Below are 23,297 nucleotides of genomic sequence, written 5' to 3' on the forward strand. Positions count from 1 at the left end.
AGGACTGGGCTTTGATGGCTCTGAAGGAGGGACTCCAGGAGTGTTGGCAGGGGCTGCTGTAGGATGCTGCAGGACTCCCTCAGCACCATTCCAGGCGTCTCCTATGGATGGATTTCCTACCTGTCACGAGCAAGCTCGTGCAGGACATTTTATGACTCACTGCTCATCATCTTGGCAAAGGAACCCCAAGACCAGGCAGGTGGTTTTCAGCTTTGGCTGAGATTAGAAGCATTGGAAAAAGTCTTGAACAAACACACCTCCCTGGGGGCCCTACCTCCAGAGACTTGTCTTTATTTGGTCTGGGGTTAGACATCGGGCTGTTGCAAATGATCCCTGGTGGTTGAATGCATAGCTGAGGTGGGAGCTGCCAGTCCAGTGTGATAGAAACTCCGTCCTTCTGTGTGTCTGCAATCTGTGCTAACTGATTCTGCCTTCAAACTTCTTTTTATTTTTGTGAATGAAGGGAGAGAGAGATGGAGTATGAGTTTCCATTTATTTGCTGGTTCTGTTTGCCAAATGCCAGCAATAGCCGAGGCTGGGGTGGGCTGAAGCTAGGAGCCTAGGACTTAAGATTGGAGTCTCCCAAGTTTTTGGCAGGAATCCACCCGAGCCCTCACTGCTGCTTCCCAGGGTCTGTGTAGGCAGGAAGCTGGACTCAGGAGCGGAACCAGCACCCCAAACCTTTGTGGGACGCAGGCATCTTAAACACCTTAGCCACTCAGCCAAAAACCCACCCCAAGAAAATTTGGGCTGGAGTGTTGAGAAATCCTCTCTCAGAAGTGAGTTTTATACACTAACTTTTCTGCAGCCTGGGCTGGGGTTCCAGAATGACCCAATTGTACGGCACCTGTCAGGAGGACAGTGCTTCAAAACGTTTGTGGAAAACGGAAAAGAGAGGCTTATACTGGTGCAATCAAGTTTGAAATCTATACCTGGGGAAGGAGGTCAACAAGGTTATGGAAAAAGACAAATTATAAAAACAATGCTTAGGTTTCACAGTGTACTTGCACCAACATAAATTCATCTTTTAACTGCACCTTTCCACTGATTTTTTTTTCCCAGATACCTTCTACTACCAAGGTATTTGTTTTCTCATTGATCCTATCTTTGTCCTAAGGTTACTTAGCAAGGTGCAAGGAGAGAGAGAATATAACCTAAAGCAAATTTCATAGAAGGAGGATGAATATTTTGTAGAGATCCTGGAAGGAAAGAAGGCTAAACCGCAGTTGGTGTTTAAAAATGAAATGAGGGCTCCACTTGTTGGCATGATGAGTTAAGCCACTGCGTCTGACAGCAGCATCCCGTAGGAGTGCTGTTGTGGGTTCTGGCTGCTCCACTTCTAGTCTGACTCCTGCTAATGTGCTTGGGAAAGCAGTGGAAGGTGGCCCAAATGCTTGGGCCCCTGCCACCCACATGAGAGACCAGGATGGAGTTCCAGGCTTCTGGCTTTGTCCTGACCCTACTCTGGCCTTGTAGTTGTTTGGGGAGTGCATGCCAGTATCTCCTCCCTCCCCCACCAGCCTCTGTAACTCTATCTTTCAAATAAAAATAAGTGATGTAAGATGATAAAGGAGTCTTATATTCTCATTGGATATTTAACAATTTTTTTAGTTAAGTCTTTGGACAAAGAAGAAATCAAACTTCCCCTTTTTTTGGTTAAAGATTCGTTCATTTTTATTGGAAAGGCAGCTACACAGAGAGGAGGAGATACAGAGGAAGATCTTCCATCCGTTGCTTCACTCCCCAATTGGCTGCAATGGCCAAAGTTGAGCTGAGCCGGAGCCAAGAGTCTGGGTCTCCCACTTGGGGAATGAACCAGCAGATGAGCAATCTTTCTGTATCTCCTTCACTCTGTATATCTGCCTTTCCAATAAAAATAAATCTTTTTTTAAAATTATCCCTGGGTTACTTACAGTAGCTGCGATATTGCATCATTTAAGGGAGTGAATGATAAGGGAAAATGTCTATACTCAGGACACACACATTTTTTTCCCCAAATGTATTTTTAAAGACATTTTTCTTTGAAAGGTGTAATAGGAGAATGGGGGTCCTTCATCCACTGTCCTCCCCAAAATAGTCCCAAAAGTCAAGAACTAGAAATTCTATCCTGGTCTCCCACATGGGTAGCAGGGGCCCAAGCACTTAGGCCATCTTCCACTGCTTTCCCAGGCACATTAGCAGGGAGCTGGATCAGGAGCTGAACAGCCAGGGATTTGAACTGGTTCTTGGATAGGGATCCTGACACTGAAAGTAGCAATCCAACCTATTGAACCACAATGCCTTGTCCTCCAATATTTTTGGTCTGTGATTGGTTAAGCACACAGGTGCAGGGCCCACAGACTGGAGGAGTCAGTTGTGGTTGTGGGGTGGCACGCTGTGTACCGGATGTTTCACTAGTATTCATTTTCATAGTAAGATGCCTTTGATTGGAACCCAGTGGATGGAAGAAGTTCTCTCTCTGTCTCTTTCTTTCCAACCTATAAATACTTTTCAAAACATTTTTACATATGTGACTTTGAGATTCCAACCCCTGTACTCCGGCCAGGAAACAGATTTTAAAATAAAATTCCAAACTAATGTGAAAAAAAAAAGTTTGGTAAATAGAAGAAAAACATAATTTTTTTTCTCAGTTCAGTGCTTTAGGGAACTAACTCTTGCATGCTTGGTAAGAAAGCCATTTTTGTTTCTACGTTGTATACTTCACTGTCCTTGCAAGAATGCTATTAAGTGACCTGATTTTGTCCCAGGGTCGTTGTGCCAAAGAGTCATCTATTAATGACAAGAATGACTGGACAACTGTTTCCAAGGCCTTTCCGGTCATCGACTTCACTGAAGCCGACCTTGAGGTATGGACCCTGGGGTTAAGGAAATCAACCTTGCTTTCCTGGAGCCAAAGGGGCCGGGCTGCCAAATTCCACAAGGAAAACTACAAGGGCATTTCCGTAAGTTTGCAAAAAAAAAAAAAGAATAAAAAGATAAATGTATTTGGGTGCAAAGAGATTAAAATCCATGCTCTGCTTTTTCATTAGGGACCTTTCCCTTGAATTGTTGACAGTCCCCTTGTAGAGAATACCCTTCTCAGATAAACAGGGAAGTTCCTTTGGGGGTGTGTATATATGTGTGTATGTGAAAAATTTAGTTACTACTATTTTGAAACTTTGAAATAATAGCTGGGTAGTCTGTGTTTTGTCTGACAACTCCATTCTCCTAGCGTTGGTGTGGTGAAGACAATATTCACCTTTGCCTAGATGAAATCCAATCTCAATGACTGAGATCTCATAGAATTTGCAGGATTTTCACTTATGAAAGTTTCTACATTGACCGAAAATGTGAGATTTATAAAACATCTTGTGTTTACATCTTTGCGTCTTTCCCCCCCCCCCATTTTGATTTAAATTATTGTTCAAGAATCACTGTGGGGTTTTTTTTTTAATCTTTTTTGTTTTTAGTGGAGTTTTTTTTTGTTTTGTTTTGGTTTTGGTTTTTAATCTGAGACCATGGCATTTGTACATTAGAGGATTTATTGATGGGATTTATTTAAGAAACACTTTTAGTAAAAGGTTTTAGGCATATAATCTCATTCTGTTAAGAATAAGTTGACTTCTTTTCACGGAGCTTGTTGCAGAGTTGGCTGGGGCCCTGGGCTGGAGACAAAGCCAGCTCTGCTGAACAACCCAAGACATAAAGGCTGATTTCAGCTGGGGGAGGAGGAGCAGGCTTGGGTTCCATGAGCTCGGGGCTGGCATCAGATGGTGGGTGATGGCCTCGGGGGGCCTCTGTTGATGTCCTGGATCGATGGGGCAGCTCCTGTTTCCTCCCCGGCCCTTCCCACCCTCCTAGAATCTCTTTGGGATCCTTGCCAGCGTCCTGCACCTGGGCAACGTTTGTTTTGAAGAAGATGCCCAGGGCTGTGCCGCCATCCCAGACACACATGAGATCAAGTGGATTGCCAAGGTGAGGCTGTACTACTGGAGGAGGGCAGAGGTTGGTCCAGGGTGGGGAAAGAGGAGAGGTGGGGCTGCTGGCAGCTCCTGGTTGGACAGCTGACACCACCTTTTAGGAATCCTATTGGAGGTTTAAAGAGTGAGGCAGGGCAGGGGAGCAGCTGGTGGGCTGCGGGATCAGAGTAACCCAGCATACTGACAGGTCAGGGTTGGTCACCCTGGACCTGGGATTCCATAGACTCTTAACTAAGTTTGAAACTTGAGCTGATCACTGATGGGCTTTGGGTTCCTTCTGCTCAGCTCCTGGGCATCTACCCATCAGTCCTTCTGGAAGCTCTCACCCACAGAAAGATTGAAGCCAAAACAGAGGAGGTAAAATGGCTCTTGGTAGGCATGCCTCTGCACTCTTCCCTGGGACTGACTCCATTTCGTGTTGATGGGGTGTGGCCCCAGAGGGGTCAAGCCCCTGGAAGTAGCCTGTCAGGCCCTGCATGCTCCAGCTCCTGCCAGTGTTTTCTGCCTCACCCTCACCACCACACACCACGCTCCATGCCTGCCTTGTCCTTGCCACACCCTCCCTTTGCTTGTGCAGTCTCTTCCACTTGAATGCTGTTCCCTGCACTTCATCTAGCTAACCCTTCATCCTTTAGCATAGCTACTGCATGAACAAGAGCAGTGGGATGGCTGTGCCCTTTGGAGACTCGTGTGCAAACTCAGGCATCTCCTGGATTTCTTTCTGTTTTGCAGGTGATCTGCCCCCTGACCCTGGAGCTCTCTGTCTATGCCAGAGATGCGATGGCGAAGGCTGTCTATGGACGGACGTTTACATGGCTGGTCAACAAGATTAATTCCTCCTTAGTCAACAAGGTTGGGCAACATGTGTCCCATCGTGTGCTGTCACTAACCTGATGGGATTTTACCATTGTTGTGCTTACAGGAAAACTGGAAGCATGTGGGCGACACAGCGTCTTGTCACGTTCACACTCTCAGTGGGTCAGCGTACAGCAAGCAAATGACTCTGGTGGCCTGTCCCAAAGCATAGTCCAAAGGGCTTGCATAGTCCAATGATTAGATTACCACATGCAATGCCAGCTTCCTTTAGTGGAACATAGTTCAAGTCCCAGCTGTTCCACTTCCGATTCAACTTCCTATGAATGTGCTTGGAAAGATGGTAGAAAAAAGAAACAATTGCTTAGGCCCCTGCACCCATGTGGGATACTGATTTTGATTTGCGCCTCATGGCTCCAGCCTGACCCAGCTTTATTTCTTGTGATTTGATGATTGAACCAACAAATGGCAGATTTCTCTGTATCTTCCTCTGTCTCTGTTGGTCTGCCTTGCAAATAAACAACATTTGGTTCACCAGGTAGCTCCAGGGATAGACAGAAATGGTTAATGTCACCAATAGTGCAATGTAATCCAAAACGCCATGGAAAATAGATAAATTTATTTTGACATTAAAAAAAAAACTTTCAAAATTCATGCCTAGATTTTTTCTCTCTGCATTTCTGTGAATTTTTGAATACCCCCTGAGATGCAAGGATTTCAAATATTTTGACTACCAAAATAAACTTTTAATGGTTTACTTATTTTCATTGGAAAGGCATATTTGCAGAGAGGATAGAAAAATCTTCCATCCACTGGTTTATTCCACCAGTGGACACAACAGCTGGAGCTGAGCGGATCCGAAGCCAGGAGCCAGGAGCTTCTTCCAGGTCTCCCATGCAGGTGCAGGGTCCCAAGGCTTTGGGCCGCTTTCCCAGGCCACAAGCAGAGAGCTGGATGGGAGGTAGACATCCAGGACAAGAACTGGTACCCATAAAAGAAGGGGAGGATTAATTAATTGAGCCACCACACTGGGCCCCCAAAATAAACTTTTAATTCACTTTGCCAGGAAGTTTTTGAAGTATGCTCAGATAGCCTCATGTGTCTAGGAAAGAGAACTATCCTTCAAATTCACACTAAGATTGTGCTTCCTACTTAAATGGAGTTATTTAAATAAAAGGGAGTTTCTCTAAAGCTAGCCAAGAAGGAGAAGCATGTAGGGCGTAGGGTGAGTGATGCCGGCGGAGGATGTAAATGAGAGGCTGAGGAGGCAGCATAGACACACACTGGGAGCGGTCACTGTGTCCCGTTTGCAGGCAGCAGTACAGCATGAATGAGGGGCCCATTTTCTGTTGCTACAATGTAATACTTAAGAGCAGGCAGTGGATAAAGAAGAGAGGAGACTGAGAAATCCAAATGTTTTGTGAGGACTTCCTGCTGCAAAACAAAACAAAGCACAGCATACACACACACACACACACACACACACACACACACACACACACACAGCCAGGGCCAGCACTATGGTTCAGCGCGCTAATCTCTGCTGACACCAGTATCCCATATGGGCACTGATTCAATCCCAACTGCTCCTCCACTTCCCATGCAGCTCCCTGCTTGATGGGCTGAGAAAGTAGTGGAGGATTTTGCAAGTTCTTGAGACCCTGAACCCACATGGGAGACCGGGAAGAATCTCCTGGCTCCATGTTGGCTCAGGTCTGGCCATTGTGGTCACTTCTGCAGTCAACAAGTGGATGGAAGAATTTAAAAAGAGAGGAGATAAAGATGGCAGAGGGCATCTGGTAGAAAGACTGAGTGAGGGGCTAACTCGGATATCTCTTCCTTTCCTTCAAAAGCCACGACTGCCTCATTGTATGCAGGCTTTCATCTGGACCTCAGCCACCTGGGAACTGGGGGGAGTTGCTTCCCACCCATGGAATTTGGGGAGCCTTGTCTTGAAATAGCCACCCTGGCCTGATAACATTGGGTTCTGTGTCAAATGCCATGCCACGTGTCCCCTCACTCGGGTTAGCATCTTTTTGACTGTATGACTCTGGATTGAAGGTGAATTGAGGGGTTAAGGGAGCCAACACAAAACAGTAGCTCTCAAGGGGACGTTTGCATTATCCCTGTGGATGGGGGCCAGGTACAGAGGCTGTGATGGACTCCAGGCAGGTGGTAAATTAAGAACAATGAGTTGAGAAAACTATCAATACTGTGAGTGTATTGGAAACCACTTCCCACCCTTGGGGTTCAGCAATAGGGCTTGGAGCAGCGGGGTGTAGGGGTATGGCACAAGGTACAAGTCCCAAGCACTAATAGCATGTATTGTTTTGACCAGGATTTCACCAGGAAAACTGTGATTGGCTTGCTGGATATCTACGGGTTTGAAGTCTTCGATAAGAATGGGTGCGTTTGGTGTTTGGCTGTAATTGATACTCTTTTCTGTTGCTATAACAACATACGAGACGATGGGTCCTTGGTAGAGCAAGCAGGTCTATGGAGGCCATGGTTGGGGAGGCTGGAGGGCTGAGATCAGGTGGTGCCACCCACTCAGTCTCTGATGAGAGCCTTGTTGGCTCTGTCACAAGGTTGGGGGTGGCATGGCACTAGTGGGGGCACATACGGAAGAGAGTGTGTGATTAAAGAGACTCAAGGTGGCTGTTCTGTCTTTCAAGACAATTTTCTCTCTCAAGAACTGGTTCCATAGGACCAGCCTCAACCCTTCAGCAGTCTGCTCACCTCCCACTAAGACAGCACCTCTTACTAACACTGATAACCAAACCTCCAACACACGAGCCTTTTAGGTTCCTGTCCACATCCTAATACCCACCTGCCTGTCCTTCAGCCCTGTTGATAGCATCCGTTGGTCCAAGTCATTTCTGGTGCGCTGTGTTTGTGTAGCCCCTAATCCTCAGATCATTCTAGAAATGGAAAAACCGTGAAAACATTTTTAACTTGTATCCTATGATCTGTTGAGTAAATTGTTTTATTAAAAAAGATTTTTTTTTTGTTTTCCTTTTTCTCTATTAAAAACCCTCCTTTAAAATGTTATGGTTTTCAGTTCAGTGCGATAGATTGTGGGCTAAAATGTTTGCCTTGCATGTGCTGGGACCCTATATGGGCACCAGTTTCATGTCCCAGCTGTTCTACTTCCCATCCAGTTCCCTGATTGTGGCCTGGGGAAGCAGTAGCGGATGGCCCAAACCTTGGGCCCCTGCAACCACATGGGAGACCTGGAAGAATTTCCTGGTTCCTGGCTTTGGGTGGACTCAGATCTGGCTGTTGTGGCCACCTGGGGAGTGAGTCAGCCAATCCGATGGAAGATCTTTCTGTATCTCCTTCTGTTGGTACAGCTGACTTTCCAATAAAAAATGTTTTTTGAAAAAGTGTTACTGTTTTGGGAAAATGAGTCTTTTTTATGTAACAATAGTGACCTAGACCTTTTGCCTCTGTAGGTTTGAGCAGTTCTGCATCAACTACTGCAATGAGAAACTCCAGCAACTGTTAATAGAGAGAACCCTGAAAGCGGAACAGGCGGAGTATGAGACAGAAGGCATCGAGGTGAATGCTATAATGCTTTCTTATTGGGTTTTCTTCATCTAGCTAAAAGCATGGCTCTGAGAAACGCTATGTCATTGGAAATTATCCTAATGTATACAAAGGATTATTCTTCACTCCTACTCTGCATATTTCCTGAGAAGCTATTCAGAAAGCCTTAAGTTTTCAATTTTTAGTGAACATGTAACCCTTATACATTAGAGAACACAGTGCAATTTTTTTAACTTTTTCCATCTTTTTGTTATATTTTTTTACAATCTTTACATAGTTAATTAGGGTAAAAAGGTTCAAGGGCTGCAGGAAAGTGGGTAAGACTATTATTTCCATATTGTTTCCTTCATGTATCTGAGCACTGCAATATTTCAACACATGTACACAGCATGAACGTATCATCAAGTAACTAAAATTTCCTTAAGAGTATTTTTTTGGGTTTTTTTAAGATGTATTTATTTTTATTGGGAAGGCAGATCAGACGTATGGAGAGGAGAAGAGAGAAAAAGATCTTCCACCCACAGATTCACTACACAAGTGGTCACAGCGGCTGGAGTTAAGCCAATCTGGAGCCAGTAGCTTCCTCTAGGTCTCCCACACAGGTGCAGGGTCCCAAGGACTTGGGCCATGCTCCGCTGTTTTCCCAGGCCACAAGCAGGGAAGTGAATGAGAAGCAGAGTAGCCAGAACATGAATTAGCATTTAGATGAGATGCTGGTGCTTGAAGGGGAGGACTTGTCAATTGAGCCATTGCACCAGGCCCAAGAGAGTGTATGAAAATCAGAAAAACAATTTTGAAAAATCACTTTAATTCCTATCTATTTTTGTTGTTGTTGTTATTTGTCTAAATGCATGTCAGAGAATTCTTTCTTCTTGGTCATTTCAGTGGGAGCCAATCCAGTACTTTAACAACAAGATCATCTGTGACTTGGTAGAAGAGAGACACAAAGGAATCATATCCATTCTGGTGAGGAAAGCTGGTGGGCATGGCGCCCCCACCTCTGGCATCTACAACATGGGTCCAACAGTTACTTCCCTGGCTTCATGACGGAGTCGCTGGTGGATCCTTCACAGGCTTCATGACAAAGGGTTGCAGGTGGAATCCACTGGGTTATTGAAGGGTTCAAGTTGAGCTTACATGCTGACTTCCTGCTTGGAGCTGTGCGCTGAGGTCCGTGTGTTGAAATCTTTGGGCTTTTAGAAATTGCTAGCAAAGACCTTTAAAATGAAAGTGTGCCTGCATACCTTCCACAGCGGTGGGGCAGGAGTGAGAGAACCACAGAACTGGTGTAGGCAGTGATCGGGTAGCCATCGGTCCCTTCTATTGCCTTCATTCATGCTGCTACCAACTGTTTGGGAACCCAGCATTCTAAAGTACAACTGGTGGTGTCTGGGGTCACCGCGGTCTGCTGCGTCATGTTAGGCAGGTGTTGCATGCCTCATAGCTCCAGGGGTACAGCGAAAGGGTAAGGTCAAGTTCATTGAGGGAATGCGTGCTGATTATGGTAAGCATTCAGACTCTATTCATACAGCATGCATATATTGAGTGCTTCCTTGGTGCCAAGAATGCCTTGTGCTGTGAAACTCAACAGGAAATGGAACAGTTCAGCACCCCTGCTTGGAGTTTTATCCTTGAAAGATTGAGCCAGCAGCTTCATGCTCAAAGTAGACATTACAGAGAAAAAAGCTGGAAAAGGAAGGGCAAGTGTGCTGGCAGGAGGAAGGCAAGGGTCTCATTCTGGGGTAATATAAATTGGGGGTGAAGAGGGAGCATCACTGGGAAGGGGCCATTTGAACAAAGACCTTAGTGAGGTAAGGGGTGTGCTGTGTAGACATCTAGGGCAAGGGAAATTCATCATCCAGGTTTCTGTGAAGACAGTGTTGGCATGGGTCGCTGGACTGGTACTTCTAAAGAGCTTAGTAATTAATGCTTGCTTGTAGTTGGTTTTCCAGATGGAATTAGAAAGTGTTAGAATGCTAACTTGTAATAGTTGGTTCCCTGACTTTAACCCAGATTGGGTTGATTCGTGTGTCAGTGACTGAGATGATTCATGACCTGTTGTTACTCTTGAGGGCAGAATCTAGGAACAGGAGGGCTTCAGATACAGGAAAGGGTAGACCCAACTGGTCTTAGAGCCTTTTTGTTAAAAAAAAAAAAGTTATTTGAAAAGTGGAGGATGGAAAAGGAGAAGTAGAGACAAAAAGATTCCTTCCATGTACTGGTTTACTCCCTGCAAATACCCACCATGGACCTAGTCCAGACCAAATCCAGGAGCCCATAAGTCCATCTGGGTTTCCCACATGGATGGTGGGGACCCAAGGACTTGGGCCATCTTCTGCTGCCTTCTGAGGTACATTAGCAGGGAGCTGAAGCCAAGACAGAGCAATCCAAATTTCACCCAGTATTCTAACATAGGATGCCAGTGTCAGAAGGGGCAGGTTAGCCCAGTGTGCCCCTATAGTCTTTTCTACTAGAATGTCCTGCCAAGACTGGTGAACGCCTTTACATGTGGAGTTGCTGGCATGCAATGCTGTGGACTGAGGTTTCTGTTTTTCTCTGGAAGGATGAGGAATGCATTCGCCCTGGTCATGCTACAGACTTGAGTTTCCTGGAGAAGTTGGAGGAGAAAGTGGGCAAGCACGCACACTTCCAAACGTATGCACTTTATTGGATGAGCAGTTACGTGTTGTGTGTCTGTTGTCTTGGGTGAGTGCCTAGGCCCCCCCGAGTACAGCTGCTACTTGGATATCTCATGTGACTCCCCAACTCACACACGTCTCCACCTTTGTCAGGAGAGATCCAACGCAGATGAGTCACACATAGAAACGATTTTACAACTTGCTTTATTCTGGACAATTGCTGTATTTTGGACATACCCATGTATGTGAGATAGTCTCTCTCTCTCTCTTTAAAAAATGCAGTGATGTATGTAGACCTGAAATACACAACCTTATGATTTTTTAATTTGTACCCGTGTAACCACAGGTACAGATCAAAGAGACACAGTACTGAGTACTCAAATCAACCGGAAACCAACTTAGAGACCAGGAGAGAAGAATTGAAGGGTGTATGTTCTGGAAACACAAAGACCTCATTTTGTATCCCAGCTTGGCCATTTGCTAGACATGTGACTTGAACAAGCACCTTACTCCTGCGTTTGTGTTGCCCCTTCACAAAGACAGGGGTGATAATACACCTACCAGGTGGCATCATAAGTAGCCTTGAGCAATTTCTGGCTGTGGTAGAGACTCGACAGGTGAGAGTGGCTTTTTCGCAGACTTGTTACCAAAAGGTTAACTAAATGAAGTCGCATAAAAGTCAGGATGGAGGACAAGCAGAGACACACCGACAAAGGAACACACAGGTCCTCCTTCAGCTGACATGCCTGTTAACTGCGTCCATTGAGATGCACGAGATGACCCCACTGTAGAGATGACAGAAGTTAGCCAAAGGGACTGGGGCAACTAGAGGTCAGGTTGTGAGTGGAAGGGGTTCAGGGTCAGAATGCTTAGGAACCGCACAATGTTCCGTGTTTTCATCTGGATGCAAGAACGCCATTGCCTTGTGCACTTGAGAATACGTGTGCTGTCAGAATACATGTGTATATACTTTGAAAAGGTTCACGGGAAAATGGAATTTAGCAAAAAGGTTTTTTTTTGGGTGCAAATATAAATTGAAATCCATCAGGGCCTGGAGCACACAAGTTAACCTGCTTCTTGGGTCATCCCATTTTGAAGCACTAGGGTCCGAGTCCAGGCTCCGTTTCTGACTCCAGCTTCCTGCCAATGTGCACCCTGGGAGGCAACAAGTGATGGCTCAAGGACCTGAGTAGTTGGGCTCTACCACCCACACGGGAGACTGGAATTCAGCTCCTGGTTCCCAGCTTTGCCTGACCCAGCCCCAGCTATTGTGGGTGTTTGGAGAGTGAATTAGTAGGTGAAAGCTCTGTATGTAATGTCTGTCTCTTTCAAATAAATTTTAAAAATTGAAGTTCATGCATGATTTTTTACTTGTTTTTTATTGGAAAGTCAGATTTACAGAGAGGAGGAGATACAGAGAGAAAGATCCTCCATCTGCTGATTCACTCCCCAAGTGGCCACAGCAGCTATAGCTGAGCCAATCCAAAGCCAGGAGCTAGGAGCTTCTTCTAGGTCTTCTATGTGTTACAGCATCCCAAAATGTTGGGCCGTCCTCTACTGCTTTCCCAGGTCACAAGCAGAGAGCTGGATGGGAAGTGAAACAGCTGGGACACAAACTGGCATCCAAATGGGATCCTGATGCATGTAAGGTGAGGATTTAGCCACTAGGCTACCATGCAGGGCCCCATGCTTAATTTTATAATGATATATTCTCCACGAACTTTCTGCTTACCAAGAGTCTTCAGAATGGTGTGTGCCATTTCAATTTCTTTGCACCAAAAAATATCCAACTTTTATTCCATTTCCTCTGAACTTTTTGAACCACCTTTATATTCATGTATAAAGATTCATGGATAATCAGAGTCGGAATCAGGTTAATTGTTTCAATATCATAAAAAGGTAAGGTAGTAAAACAGTTCTTTGATCACATGGAAAAAAGACATTATTTCATTGTTAATATGCATGCATTTCTGTGGCTCACTTAGGAATTTTTAATTCTCAGAAAAAGGAATCTTTTGCACCCGTCTGTGTGTCTCTTGCAGCCGGAAGCTGGCCGGTCCCAAGGGCCGCAAGCGGATTGGTTGGATGGAGTTCCGGCTCCTGCACTACGCTGGGGAGGTCACGTACTGTACCAAGGGTGAGTGGCCGGGGCTGCAGCAGCTCTTTGGAAAAGCACCTCGTGGCTGTCCCAAAGGACCCCGACCGCACACTCACCTGTGCCGTTGGAAAAGACATTCACATTTCCTTGATAGTTTAATATCTGAGGGGTTTCTGAAAGGTTCAAGGGGAAATGTGTATTATAAAAATATATATGTGTGGTTTTCAAAATAGCCCCAAAATACTCTTCTCATTGCATTTTCTGTGAACTCTGTTGAAGGCCCCTTATCCCCTGTGGAGATGGAGTTTGTGCACCAGCCATATCCGCCTGCATTTCATCCGTCTGCCCAGCCCCGCTGCAGGCAGTCACTCATTTCAGCAGCCAGAATGGAAACCCTGTTCCCAGTCGCCACCATTCCCCCATCCTGTCTCCCTGAGCAACCACTGTAGCCTGAGGCCACAAACTCACCTGCTTTCTATACCCGTGCTTCTTCCAGACACTGTCTTTTAAAAGATTTTTTTTTTATTATTTGAAGGGCAGATTTACAGAGAGAAGGATGAAAGATCTTTCATCTGCTGGTTCACTCATCAAATGACCACAATGGTCAGAACTGAGCCAGTTGCAAGCCAGGAGCCAGGAGTTTGTGCAGGGTCCCAAGGCTTTGGGCCATCCTCCACTGTTTTCCCAGGTTATAAGCAAGAAACTAGATGGGAAGTAGAGCTGCTGGGACATGAACCAATATCCATACAGGATGCCAGCACTTGCAGGTAGAGGATTAGCCAATTGAGCCATTGCACTGCCACCGCTCCCCACCCCCATCCTAAATTCTTCAATCTCTGTGATGTGGCCAGAATTAGTATCCTTCTTTTGATCCATGAGGAAAGTGAGATCAGAGAAGTTGAATGACATATCTAAGGTCACACAGCCGCAAGTGACAGAACAACGATCTGAGCCAACACCTGCTGTCTCCCATGGTACACATTAGCCGGGAGCAGGATGGGGGACCCACTCCTCAGGCACTTGGATATGGGCATCTCAAACCACTTTACTAACATTCCCTCCACCCCTCTACCCTTCCAACCCCTCCACCATTATTTGTGGATGGTCCTCGTGTGTATTTCACTGCTACTGAACCATGACATGCGTGTGAGCCTCAGCATAAAGGCTGTGATGGGCGTGCAGTGTCAGGGTTTAGAGTCTACCACACGTGTCCTAAGCTCAGTTCCAAGGACCTGCTTTCTCAGCTGTTGCCCGTGTTAGCCCAGGGTTGTCGATGGGTACCTGGAGAGCCCCTTGGTTGTCCCACATGGCGAAAGTGCTACTGGCATCCAGTGTGAACAGCCACCAGCTATGTGACCCAGCATCCTACCAGGCCATCACATGGCCCCAAGTAACCAGGGCGCCGAGGTTGGGAAACTGGATTCTAACCCTAAGAAATTATTTCTAGGGCTTCCCTCTGTCATCAGTTGTGGTAGAATTATGATTTTTAGAAGAAAAGCTAAAGATTTAAAGGCTTTTTTTTTTCACGGTCACCACTGATTTTTTTTTCATGATTTTTTCAATTGGATGTTTTACAGGATTCCTGGAAAAAAACAACGACCTCCTCTACAGACATCTGAAAGAAGTAAGTGTGGGACAAGACCCGTGGGTCTGCGATGGGCTCGGGGTGCCACCTGGGACCCTAGCTGGGGAACAGCTTTGGCTTTGTTGTGTTTTCTCAGCTGTGCACTGTGGAGTTAGAACTCTGTCCCTAGTATCATGGCCAGGCCACACATTCAAGGTCATCTGTGTGAGCCCTTCACTTGGCAACCAGGCTCAAGTGTGTGGTACCCCCGGGCGGGCAGCCCTGTGATTTCAGTGGTGAATAAGACCGGGTCCTTGTCCTTAGGAGGCTCCCAGATGGAGTGGAGGGCAGGGGAGGGAGGGGACTGGTACAGTAGTAAAACTGCCGCCTGCAGTTGAGCAACATTAAGCATATTCACCTTGAGATGAATCTCCATAACTCTTCTTGCAAAAGTTAAATGCAACCCCGTTTAAAAAAAAGATTTATGTAAAAGGAAATTTTATAGAGGAGAGACAGAGAAAGAACTTCCATCTGCTGGTTCACTACCCAAATGGCTACAATGGTGGGATCTGAATGAATTCAAAGCCAGGAGCTTCTTCCGGGTCTCCCACACAGGTGCCAGGGTCCCAAGGCTTTGGGCCATCCTCTGCTGCTTTCCCAGGCCCTAGCTGGAAAGGAAGTGGAGCAGCCGGGACATGAAGCAATACCTACATGGGGTGCTGATGTTTGAAGTTGGAGGATTAGCCTGTTGAGCCGTGGTGCCAGCCCCAGACTCAATCCCCTTCACCCAACAACTTCCCCTCCCCTCAGGCCTTGCCCCGGCCAGCACCGTCCTTCCGTCTGTGCCTGTGGTCCTCATACCACCGGCAATCATCATGACTTTCTGTAGCTGGCTCATTTTACTTGGCAGAACATTGTCAAGGTTTCTCTGTGTTGGAGCTTGGATCAGAACTGGCCTCTAAGACAGAATAAAGACTCGCAGCCCTACGGGATAAGCCACTGCTTGTGACGCTATCATCCCATATCAGAACACTGGTTCAAGTCCCAGCTGCTCCTTTTCTCATCCAGCTCTCTGCTGATGCAGCAGGGATGGCCTACATGCTGGAGACCCTGACGGAGCTCCAGGATCCTGGCTGCAGCCTGGCCCAGCCCTGACCACTGCAGCCATTGGTAGAGGTGAACCACAGAAGGAAGCTCTCTCACTTTCACTCTCCACACACTATGCACGTCTGTACCTTCCTCTCGTCACTTAATGTCAAGACTTTGCAAAGAGCCAGTTAGTTCATTCTGTAGTGGCTGAATTCAACTGGGGAAAATGCTTGAATCTTAGCAGAGGGAAAATAGCCTTGGCAAGAAGAGAATGTAGTGGATACAGTAGGGTGAAGCTTTCCTTTTATAGTTTTTTTTTTTTAAATATTCCTTTGGGCCCAGCGGCGTGGCCTAGCGGCTAAAGTCCTCGCCTTGAACGCCCCGGGATCCCATATGGGCGCCGGTTCTAATCCCGGCAGCTCCACTTCCCATCCAGCTCCCTGCTTGTGGCCTGGGAAAGCAGTGGAGGACGGCCCAATGCTTTGGGACCCTGCACCCGCGTGGGAGACCCTGAAGAGGTTCCTGGTTCCTGGCTTCGGATCGGCACGCATCACCCCGTTGCGGCTCACTTGGGGAGTGAATCATCGGATGGAAGATCTTCCTCTCTGTCTCTCCTCCTCTCTGTATATCTGACTTTGTAATAAAAATAAATCTCAAAAAAATAAAAATAAAAATATTCCTTTGAAAGACAGAGGGACAGATGGAGATCTTGCTTTGCCTGGTTCACTCCCCACATGCCCGTAACAGCTGGGGCCAGGCCAGGCTGAAGCTGGGAATTCAGTTCAGGTTTTTCCCTGCAGCTGGGGTGACAGCAACGCAACTGTGTGAGCTTTCGCCTGCTGCCTCCCAGGGTGCATGTTAGCAGGAAGCAGGAAACACAGTGGAGCCAGGACGCGAACCCAGCACTCCACGGATATGGGCATCCCAAGGGACCTCTTGACTGCAGCACCCAATATGCACCCGTTCTATGGCACCTGCATCTTCCCCTCTGTCCCAGTAGAAGCATCTTCCGGCACCCATGATGCAGGTGGCTGTTGCCCAGTGCACACTTGTGCAACCTGCCTGCAGGTGCTTTGGCTATTGCTGACCCAAAGGGAAGAACATTCCCTTGTCTCCCCTTGCAGGTGCTGTGCAGGTCTAAGAATAGCATCCTCAGGGAATGCTTCCTGGTGGCGGAGCTGGAGAATCGCAGGAGGCCACCCACGGTGAGTGGACGAGATGCCCAGGAAGGACTGGAAGTGGGATCATAGAGTTACCCGGCAGGGGTGTTGGCCATGATCCCCCTGAGCCTTGGATGCCACTTTCCTCCATTCCCAGAGGCAGCCCTCTCCAGTGGGATCTACTAAACATGTACTTGTTGCAAGGTTTACACCAGTTTATGAACTTGTGGGTGTTCCCTGATGTACCTGCTATAGGCCAGGCACTGTGCAGGCCTCAGAGGTTAGTCAGCCAAGCCCTTGTCCCTCCTCAGGCTGATGATCATGGGGTCGGGAGGAGGGCCTAAGAAGATGTCCTCAGAGAGACAAAGAATCGGAAAGATACCTGACACAGGGGGAAGTGATGCCGAGTGGCAGGTTCGGCGATAAAGCAGGTTCCGCCAAGCACTCCTCGCAGACATGCTGACTTGTCCTGCATGGATGGCTTGTCCAACTTTCCCCTTGACCCAAGGTTGACTTTCTCTACTTCTTAGGTCAGGAGATCAGGTGAGCAGGTGACCTGCCAAGTGAGCAGGGTGCTGGTGCCCCAGCCATCTTCTCTGTGTTGTCCCGGGGAGCTGCGGTGCCAACTTGGCTCCCGTTCTGTCTCTGGGCAGGTGGGGACGCAGTTCAAGAACAGCTTGAGCAGCCTCCTGGAAATTCTTATCTCAAAGGAGCCCTCATATATCCGCTGCATCAAGCCCAACGAGAGGAAAGAGCCTAGTGAGTTACGATTCGTTCTGGGCACTGAACTCAGAGAAAAAATGGCCGAGAGAGGCCAGCCAAGAGTGTGCGGGCGAAAGGCTTGCTTCTGGTGCCATGCATGGGAATGGGTTACATTTTTAAGATGTTTGAATGTTGCCTTGAACTCTATCTTATTTGAAAGGAGAGAGAGAGAGATTTCCCACCTGCTGATTCACTTCCCCCAGTGCCTGCGACAGCCAGGGCTGAGTCAGGAGCTGAGACCTCCATCCAGATGTCCCACATGGGCGGGCTGGAACCCAACTACTTGAGCCATCCCAGCTGTCTCCTGGGGTGTGCATTTAGCAGGAAGCTGGAATTGGATGCAGAGCAGAGGCTGAAATCCAAGCACCCAGTGTCGGGTGCTGGTAGAATCACAAATAGCTTAACCACTGTACCAAATGCCTGTCCCCTCCCCTCCCCTAAGGTTGTCCATTGTCCCTTGGAAATAGCAGAGAACAGGTGCATTGTGGAGTAGCAAGTTAAGCTACCACCTGCCGCGCTGGCATCCCACATCAGAACACCAGTTTGAGTCTTAGCTGCTCTGCTTCCAATTCCAGCAGAGGATGGCCCAAGCGCTTGGGTCCCTGTATTCCATGTGGGAGAACCTGGGTGGGGTTCCAGACTCCTGGCTTTGATCCCAGGCACTGTAGACATTTGGGGAGTGAACTACTAGATGGAGTCTCTCTCTTTCTGTATCTTCTTTCTTTGTTACCCTGCCTTTCAAATAAATACATCTTTATTTTTGAGAACAGTAGAGGGTAAGTGAATTAGGAAGCTGTCCACGGTGAGCATAGCTTAGAACTTGGCCAGTCTGAGCAGCAGCACAGCTCAGCTGGAAAGGAGCAGGCGGTGGAAGCAGCCGCAATACTCCTTCCCAGCTGTTGAACTGCCTCCTGGGATGGTCCGTGACGTGGATGCTTGCTCAGCTCTTGCCGTGGAGATGAATGAAGTCATACACTCCAAGGCTTGTAGGAGCTGATAGGAATAGCAGATGCATAAAGCAGGTTGGATGTAAGGCAATAGGGAGTGGAGGAGACTGCAACAAACCCTGGAGAGGGGATGGCTGGATTTTATAGCAGCCACCCCCGTCCCTTCCAGGCAGAAGCTACCATGTGAGACTCCAGGCCCAGGATAGCTGAATCTCACAGTGTTTTCTAAAGAAATTTTAAAAATCCGTATTTTTTTTTTTACCCCTATAAAATTCGCTCTTTGGAAAAATCAAAGGGGTAAACATTGGGTAGAGTGGTTAAGTCGCTGTTTGTAACGCCCACCTACCAGAGTGCCTGGTTCAAGTCTAGTTACTCTGCTTCCTCTCTAGCCTCCCACCGATGTGCATACTGGGAGGCAGCAGGTGGCAGCTTAAGGCCTTGGATCACTTCCACTCATGTGGGAGACCCGGATGGAGCTCCAGGCTCCAGGCTTTGGCCTGACCTGACCCTGGCTATCAAAAGTTTTGGGGAGGCAAACCAGGAGTTCTCTTTCTTTTTGCTTTACTTATTTTCTTTTTTAAAAAGATGTACTTATTTTTATTGAAAAGGCAGATTAGATTTATGAAGAGCAGGAGAGACAGAGCAAGATCTTCCAACTGCTGGTTCACTCCCTAAATGGCTGCAATGACTGGAGCTGAGCTGAGCTGAAACCAGGAGCTTATTCCAGGTCCCCCTCATGGGTGCAGTGTCCCAAGGCTTTGAGCTGTCCTCCACTGCTTTCCCAGGCCACAAGCAGGGAGCTGGATGGGAAGTAAAGCAGCCAGAACACGAACTGGTGCCCATATGGGTTGCTGGTGCTTGCAAGGTGAGGATTTAGCCATTGAGCCATCACGCAGAGCCCTCGTTCTGCCTTTTAAATAGAGTGAAGATAGATGATGTTGGTGAATACTGTTTTAGAAACAGAATCAGGGCCTGAAGGCAGGGACTATCGGCTTGCAGCCCATGGTCTGTCTTGACTGGAATGGAGCCACTGGGAGGCTTCACTGTCATTCTCACCTCTGTTTCCCCGAAGGCAAGTTTGATGATCTTCTCATAAGGCATCAGATCAAATACCTGGGCCTCATGGAGCACCTACGGGTGAGGCGGGCCGGCTTCGCGTACCGGCGCAAGTACGAGCACTTCTTGCAAAGGTAAAGGTCTTCTTGCAAAGGTTGTGCATGTCTGAAGCCAATGGGCTTGAGCACCCGCCAGGGTCCTCGACCAGGTTTGGAAATAACAGACGCTATAGAAAGGTTTGAGGCTGGTGTTATGGTTCAGCAGCTAAAGCCGCTGCCTGCAGTGCCGGCTTCCCATGTCGGAATGTCATCCCAGCTGTGCCACTTCTGATCCAGTGCCCAACCAGCATGCCTGGGAAAGCTGCAGAAGATGGCTCAAGAACTTGAACCTCTGCCACCCACACGGGAGACCTTGGGTGGAGTTTCAGGATCCTGGATTCGGCCTGGCCTGACACTTCATCCAACCCTAGTATTGCAGCCATGTGGGGAGTATACCAGTTACATGGAAGACCTATTTCTTCCTCTCCCCCTCTCTGTCACTCTGCCTTTGAAATAAATACACCTTTTGGTGTGGAATTTGTGTGTGTGTGTGTATGTTAGTGTAGGAAATTTTGAAATCTATGCACAGAATTTTTCGTATTTTCCATGAACTTTTTGAACACCTCATGTGTGCATGTATTTCAAAATTTTTACACCAAAAATAATTTTTAAAAAATTAGTGTGTTATTGGAAAGGCAGATTTACAGGGAGGAGAGACAGAGAGAATTTTCATCTGCTAGTTCACTCCTCAAATGGTTGCAACAGCCAGAGCTGAGCAATCCAAAGCCAGGAGCCAGGAGCTTCTTCTAGGTCTCTCATGTGGGTGCAGGGTCCCAAAGACTTGAGTCATTCTCTTCTGCCTTCATTGGCCATAAGAAGGGAACGGGGGGACCCGGTGCGGTGGCCTAGTGACTAAAGTCCTTGTGTCGGGATCCCATATGGGCTATTTTTTTTAAGACTTATTTTATTTTTATTGGAAATGCAGATGTACAGAGAAGAGGAGAGACAGAGAGGAAGATCCTCCATCCAATGGTTCACTCCCCAAGTGGCCTCAACAGCTGGTGCTGTGCCAATCCAAAGTCAGGAGCCAGGAACTTCCTCCAGGTCTCCCATACGGGTTCAGGATCCCAAGGCTTTGAGCTGTCCTCCACTGCTTTCCCAGGCCACAAGCAGGGAGCTGGATGGGAAGTGGAATTGCCAGGACTAGAACCGGCGCCTATATGGGATCCCGGTGCATGCAAGACAAGGACTTTAGTCACTAGGCTACCGTATGGCCACCAGTTTTAATACTGGCAGCCCTGCTTCCCATCCAGCTCCCTACTTGTGGCCTGGGAAAGTAGTAGAGGATGGCCCAAAGTGTTGGGACCCTGCACCCTCTTGGGAGACCTGGAAGAGGCTCCTGGCTCCTGGCTTCGAATTAGCTCAGCACTGGCCATTGCAGCCACTTGGGGAGTGAACCATCGGACTGAAAATCTTCCTCTCTGTCTCTCCTCCTTTCTGTATATGTGACTTTCAAATAAAATAAATCTTTTTTTTTTTTAAAGAAGGGAACTGGAAGGGAAGTGAAGCAGCTTGAACATGAATCTACCTCCATGTGGTATGCTGGCACTAGCAGACAGGATTAGCCTGTTGAGCTGCCATGCCAACCCCACCAAAACTGATCTTGAAATTCTGTTATTCTGGGCACTTGTTGCAATATCTTCATGCCATATGAAAGTCCCTTGGATAGGCTAGTAAGTAAAATGGCATCCCTCAGGGAACTCAGTCTGTTAAGCACAATAGCCGTGATCATTTCAAAACAAAACAGTAACATCTTCCTTGCGCTAAAGGCCCAGCTAACTCGGCCTTCAAGGAAGCACAAGGCCAAGTGCACAGACCTGTCACCAGGGGGCAGATGTGAGCAGGATCTGTCTTGGGTTTGACTTGACTGCGAAGATTTTTTTTTTTTTAGAATTATTTTATTTTTATTACAAAGTCAGATATACTGAGAGAAGGAGAGACAGAGAGGAAGTGGAGCTGCCGGGATTAGAACCAGCGGCCATATGGGATCAAGGCGAGGACCTTAGCCACTAGGCCGCGCTGCCAAGCCCAACTGCGAAGATTTTAATAGTGACTGCAGCTGCTGCTGGAGGGTCTTGGCGGCACGGGTTGCTATTCACAGGGGGTGTAGGGCTGGAGGTCCAAATCCTATCTTTCAGAGGCGTGCCCTGTTTCCTAGCCTGCACTGTGAGGGCTGTGCGGTCTGCTCCCAGGAAGTTAGAGTGGCTTCATGAGATACACCCACCCACGTTCCTCCGGTTGCTTACACACCAACAGTTCTCTGGTGAAATGGTTATACTAAAATAGCCACGAGGGGGCAGCACTGTGACATAGCCACCACTTGGCTGCTTTCCCCGCCCTAGCTGCAGGTGCCTGCAGAGGCGGCAGGGGATACCCGAGGCCTGGGATCCCTGCCACCCCTGTGGGAGACACGGATGGAAACTCAGGCCCTGGGCTTCCGCCTGGCACAGTCCTAGCTGTTACAATCATCTGAGGAGTGAATTGGTGATAGAATCACTTTCTGTCTCTTTATGCTCCCTCCCCTGCTCTGTCTCTCCCTCTCTCATACTGATTTATTTTATTGGAAAGGCAGATTTACAGATTTACAGAGAGGAAGAGACAGAGAGAAAGATCTTCCATCCACTGGTTCACACCACCCCCCCCCCCACCAAATAGCTGCAATGGCCAGAGCTGAGCCAATCTGAAGCCAGGAGCTCCTTCTGGATCTTCCATATGGTACAGCATTCCAAAACTTTGGGCCATCCTCCAGTGCTTTCCCAGGCCACAGCAGGGAGCTGGATAGGAAGTAAAACAGCCAGGACACAAACTGGTGCCCATATGGGATGCTGGCACTTGCAAGGAAAGGATCAGCCAATTGAGTCACTGCACCAGTGCCCCTCCACATCCAACACAGGATTTTTTTTAAAAAATCAGCAATGCCTTCTCTAGAGGCACAATTAAAATGGTCATCTCTGTAGGTCAGGAAGATTGTGTCATCCCCAGTTCTATGTGATTCAGCTTCATATTGGGATTCCTTCACCTGTCGCCATCCTGGCAGTTGTTAAATGATTCTTTTTTTCTTTCTTCTTTCCGAACGTATGTCTTTGTGGCCACTGCTTTTGCCATCAAGGACTCGTCATTCTTGTACCCTCATCCCCTCCGGTGTTCTGATGGTAGTGACATGTCAGCTGGAGCTAGGGACAACCACAGCCCCCCTGACTCACACTCTCTCTCTCTCTCTCTCTCACCCCACCCCCCCACACACACACACTTGGTGTCGCCATCCTCCTCTGTTTGAACTTGAGCCACGTCTGCTCAATTTGGTTGCCATTCAGTCCTAGTGAGCGCTTCCTCAGGGCCAGTCCTGGCCCGGGGTGCTGGGGTGACAGCAGGGAGCAGGACAGAGTCCCCACACATTACCCCATGGAGTTCACTTCCTCCTGGGAGAGGCTATTTGCTTTCCAGGAGGGGAAGGGCAAAAGGGGCGCCCTTGTTAGCTGAGGAGATGGGGGAGGACCCCAGTTGGGAGACAGCCCTGAGCATTACGTGGCCAAGTGGCTGCTGTAAACTTAGTGGCTCACACA

The 23,297-nt window shown here is 47.7% G+C and overlaps 1 protein-coding gene across 1 annotated transcript in view; it reads left to right on the plus strand.

The window, feature by feature from the left end:
- The window catches only part of MYO1H (myosin IH), a 44,610-nt gene that overhangs the window by 9,634 nt on the left and 11,679 nt on the right, over positions 1-23,297 (plus strand). Inside the window, exons 6-17 of the mRNA XM_058656838.1 lie at positions 2,748-2,846; positions 3,841-3,954; positions 4,692-4,811; positions 7,111-7,178; positions 8,228-8,333; positions 9,207-9,287; positions 10,885-10,976; positions 13,003-13,097; positions 14,636-14,682; positions 16,836-16,916; positions 17,525-17,630; positions 19,653-19,770. Coding sequence (XP_058512821.1) covers positions 2,748-2,846; positions 3,841-3,954; positions 4,692-4,811; positions 7,111-7,178; positions 8,228-8,333; positions 9,207-9,287; positions 10,885-10,976; positions 13,003-13,097; positions 14,636-14,682; positions 16,836-16,916; positions 17,525-17,630; positions 19,653-19,770 — 1,127 coding nt within the window. The remainder of the gene's footprint in view (positions 1-2,747; positions 2,847-3,840; positions 3,955-4,691; positions 4,812-7,110; positions 7,179-8,227; positions 8,334-9,206; positions 9,288-10,884; positions 10,977-13,002; positions 13,098-14,635; positions 14,683-16,835; positions 16,917-17,524; positions 17,631-19,652; positions 19,771-23,297) is intronic.

This window comes from Ochotona princeps, chromosome 29 (genome assembly GCF_030435755.1).
Source record: "Ochotona princeps isolate mOchPri1 chromosome 29, mOchPri1.hap1, whole genome shotgun sequence".
NCBI classification, from domain to species: Eukaryota; Metazoa; Chordata; class Mammalia; order Lagomorpha; family Ochotonidae; genus Ochotona; species Ochotona princeps.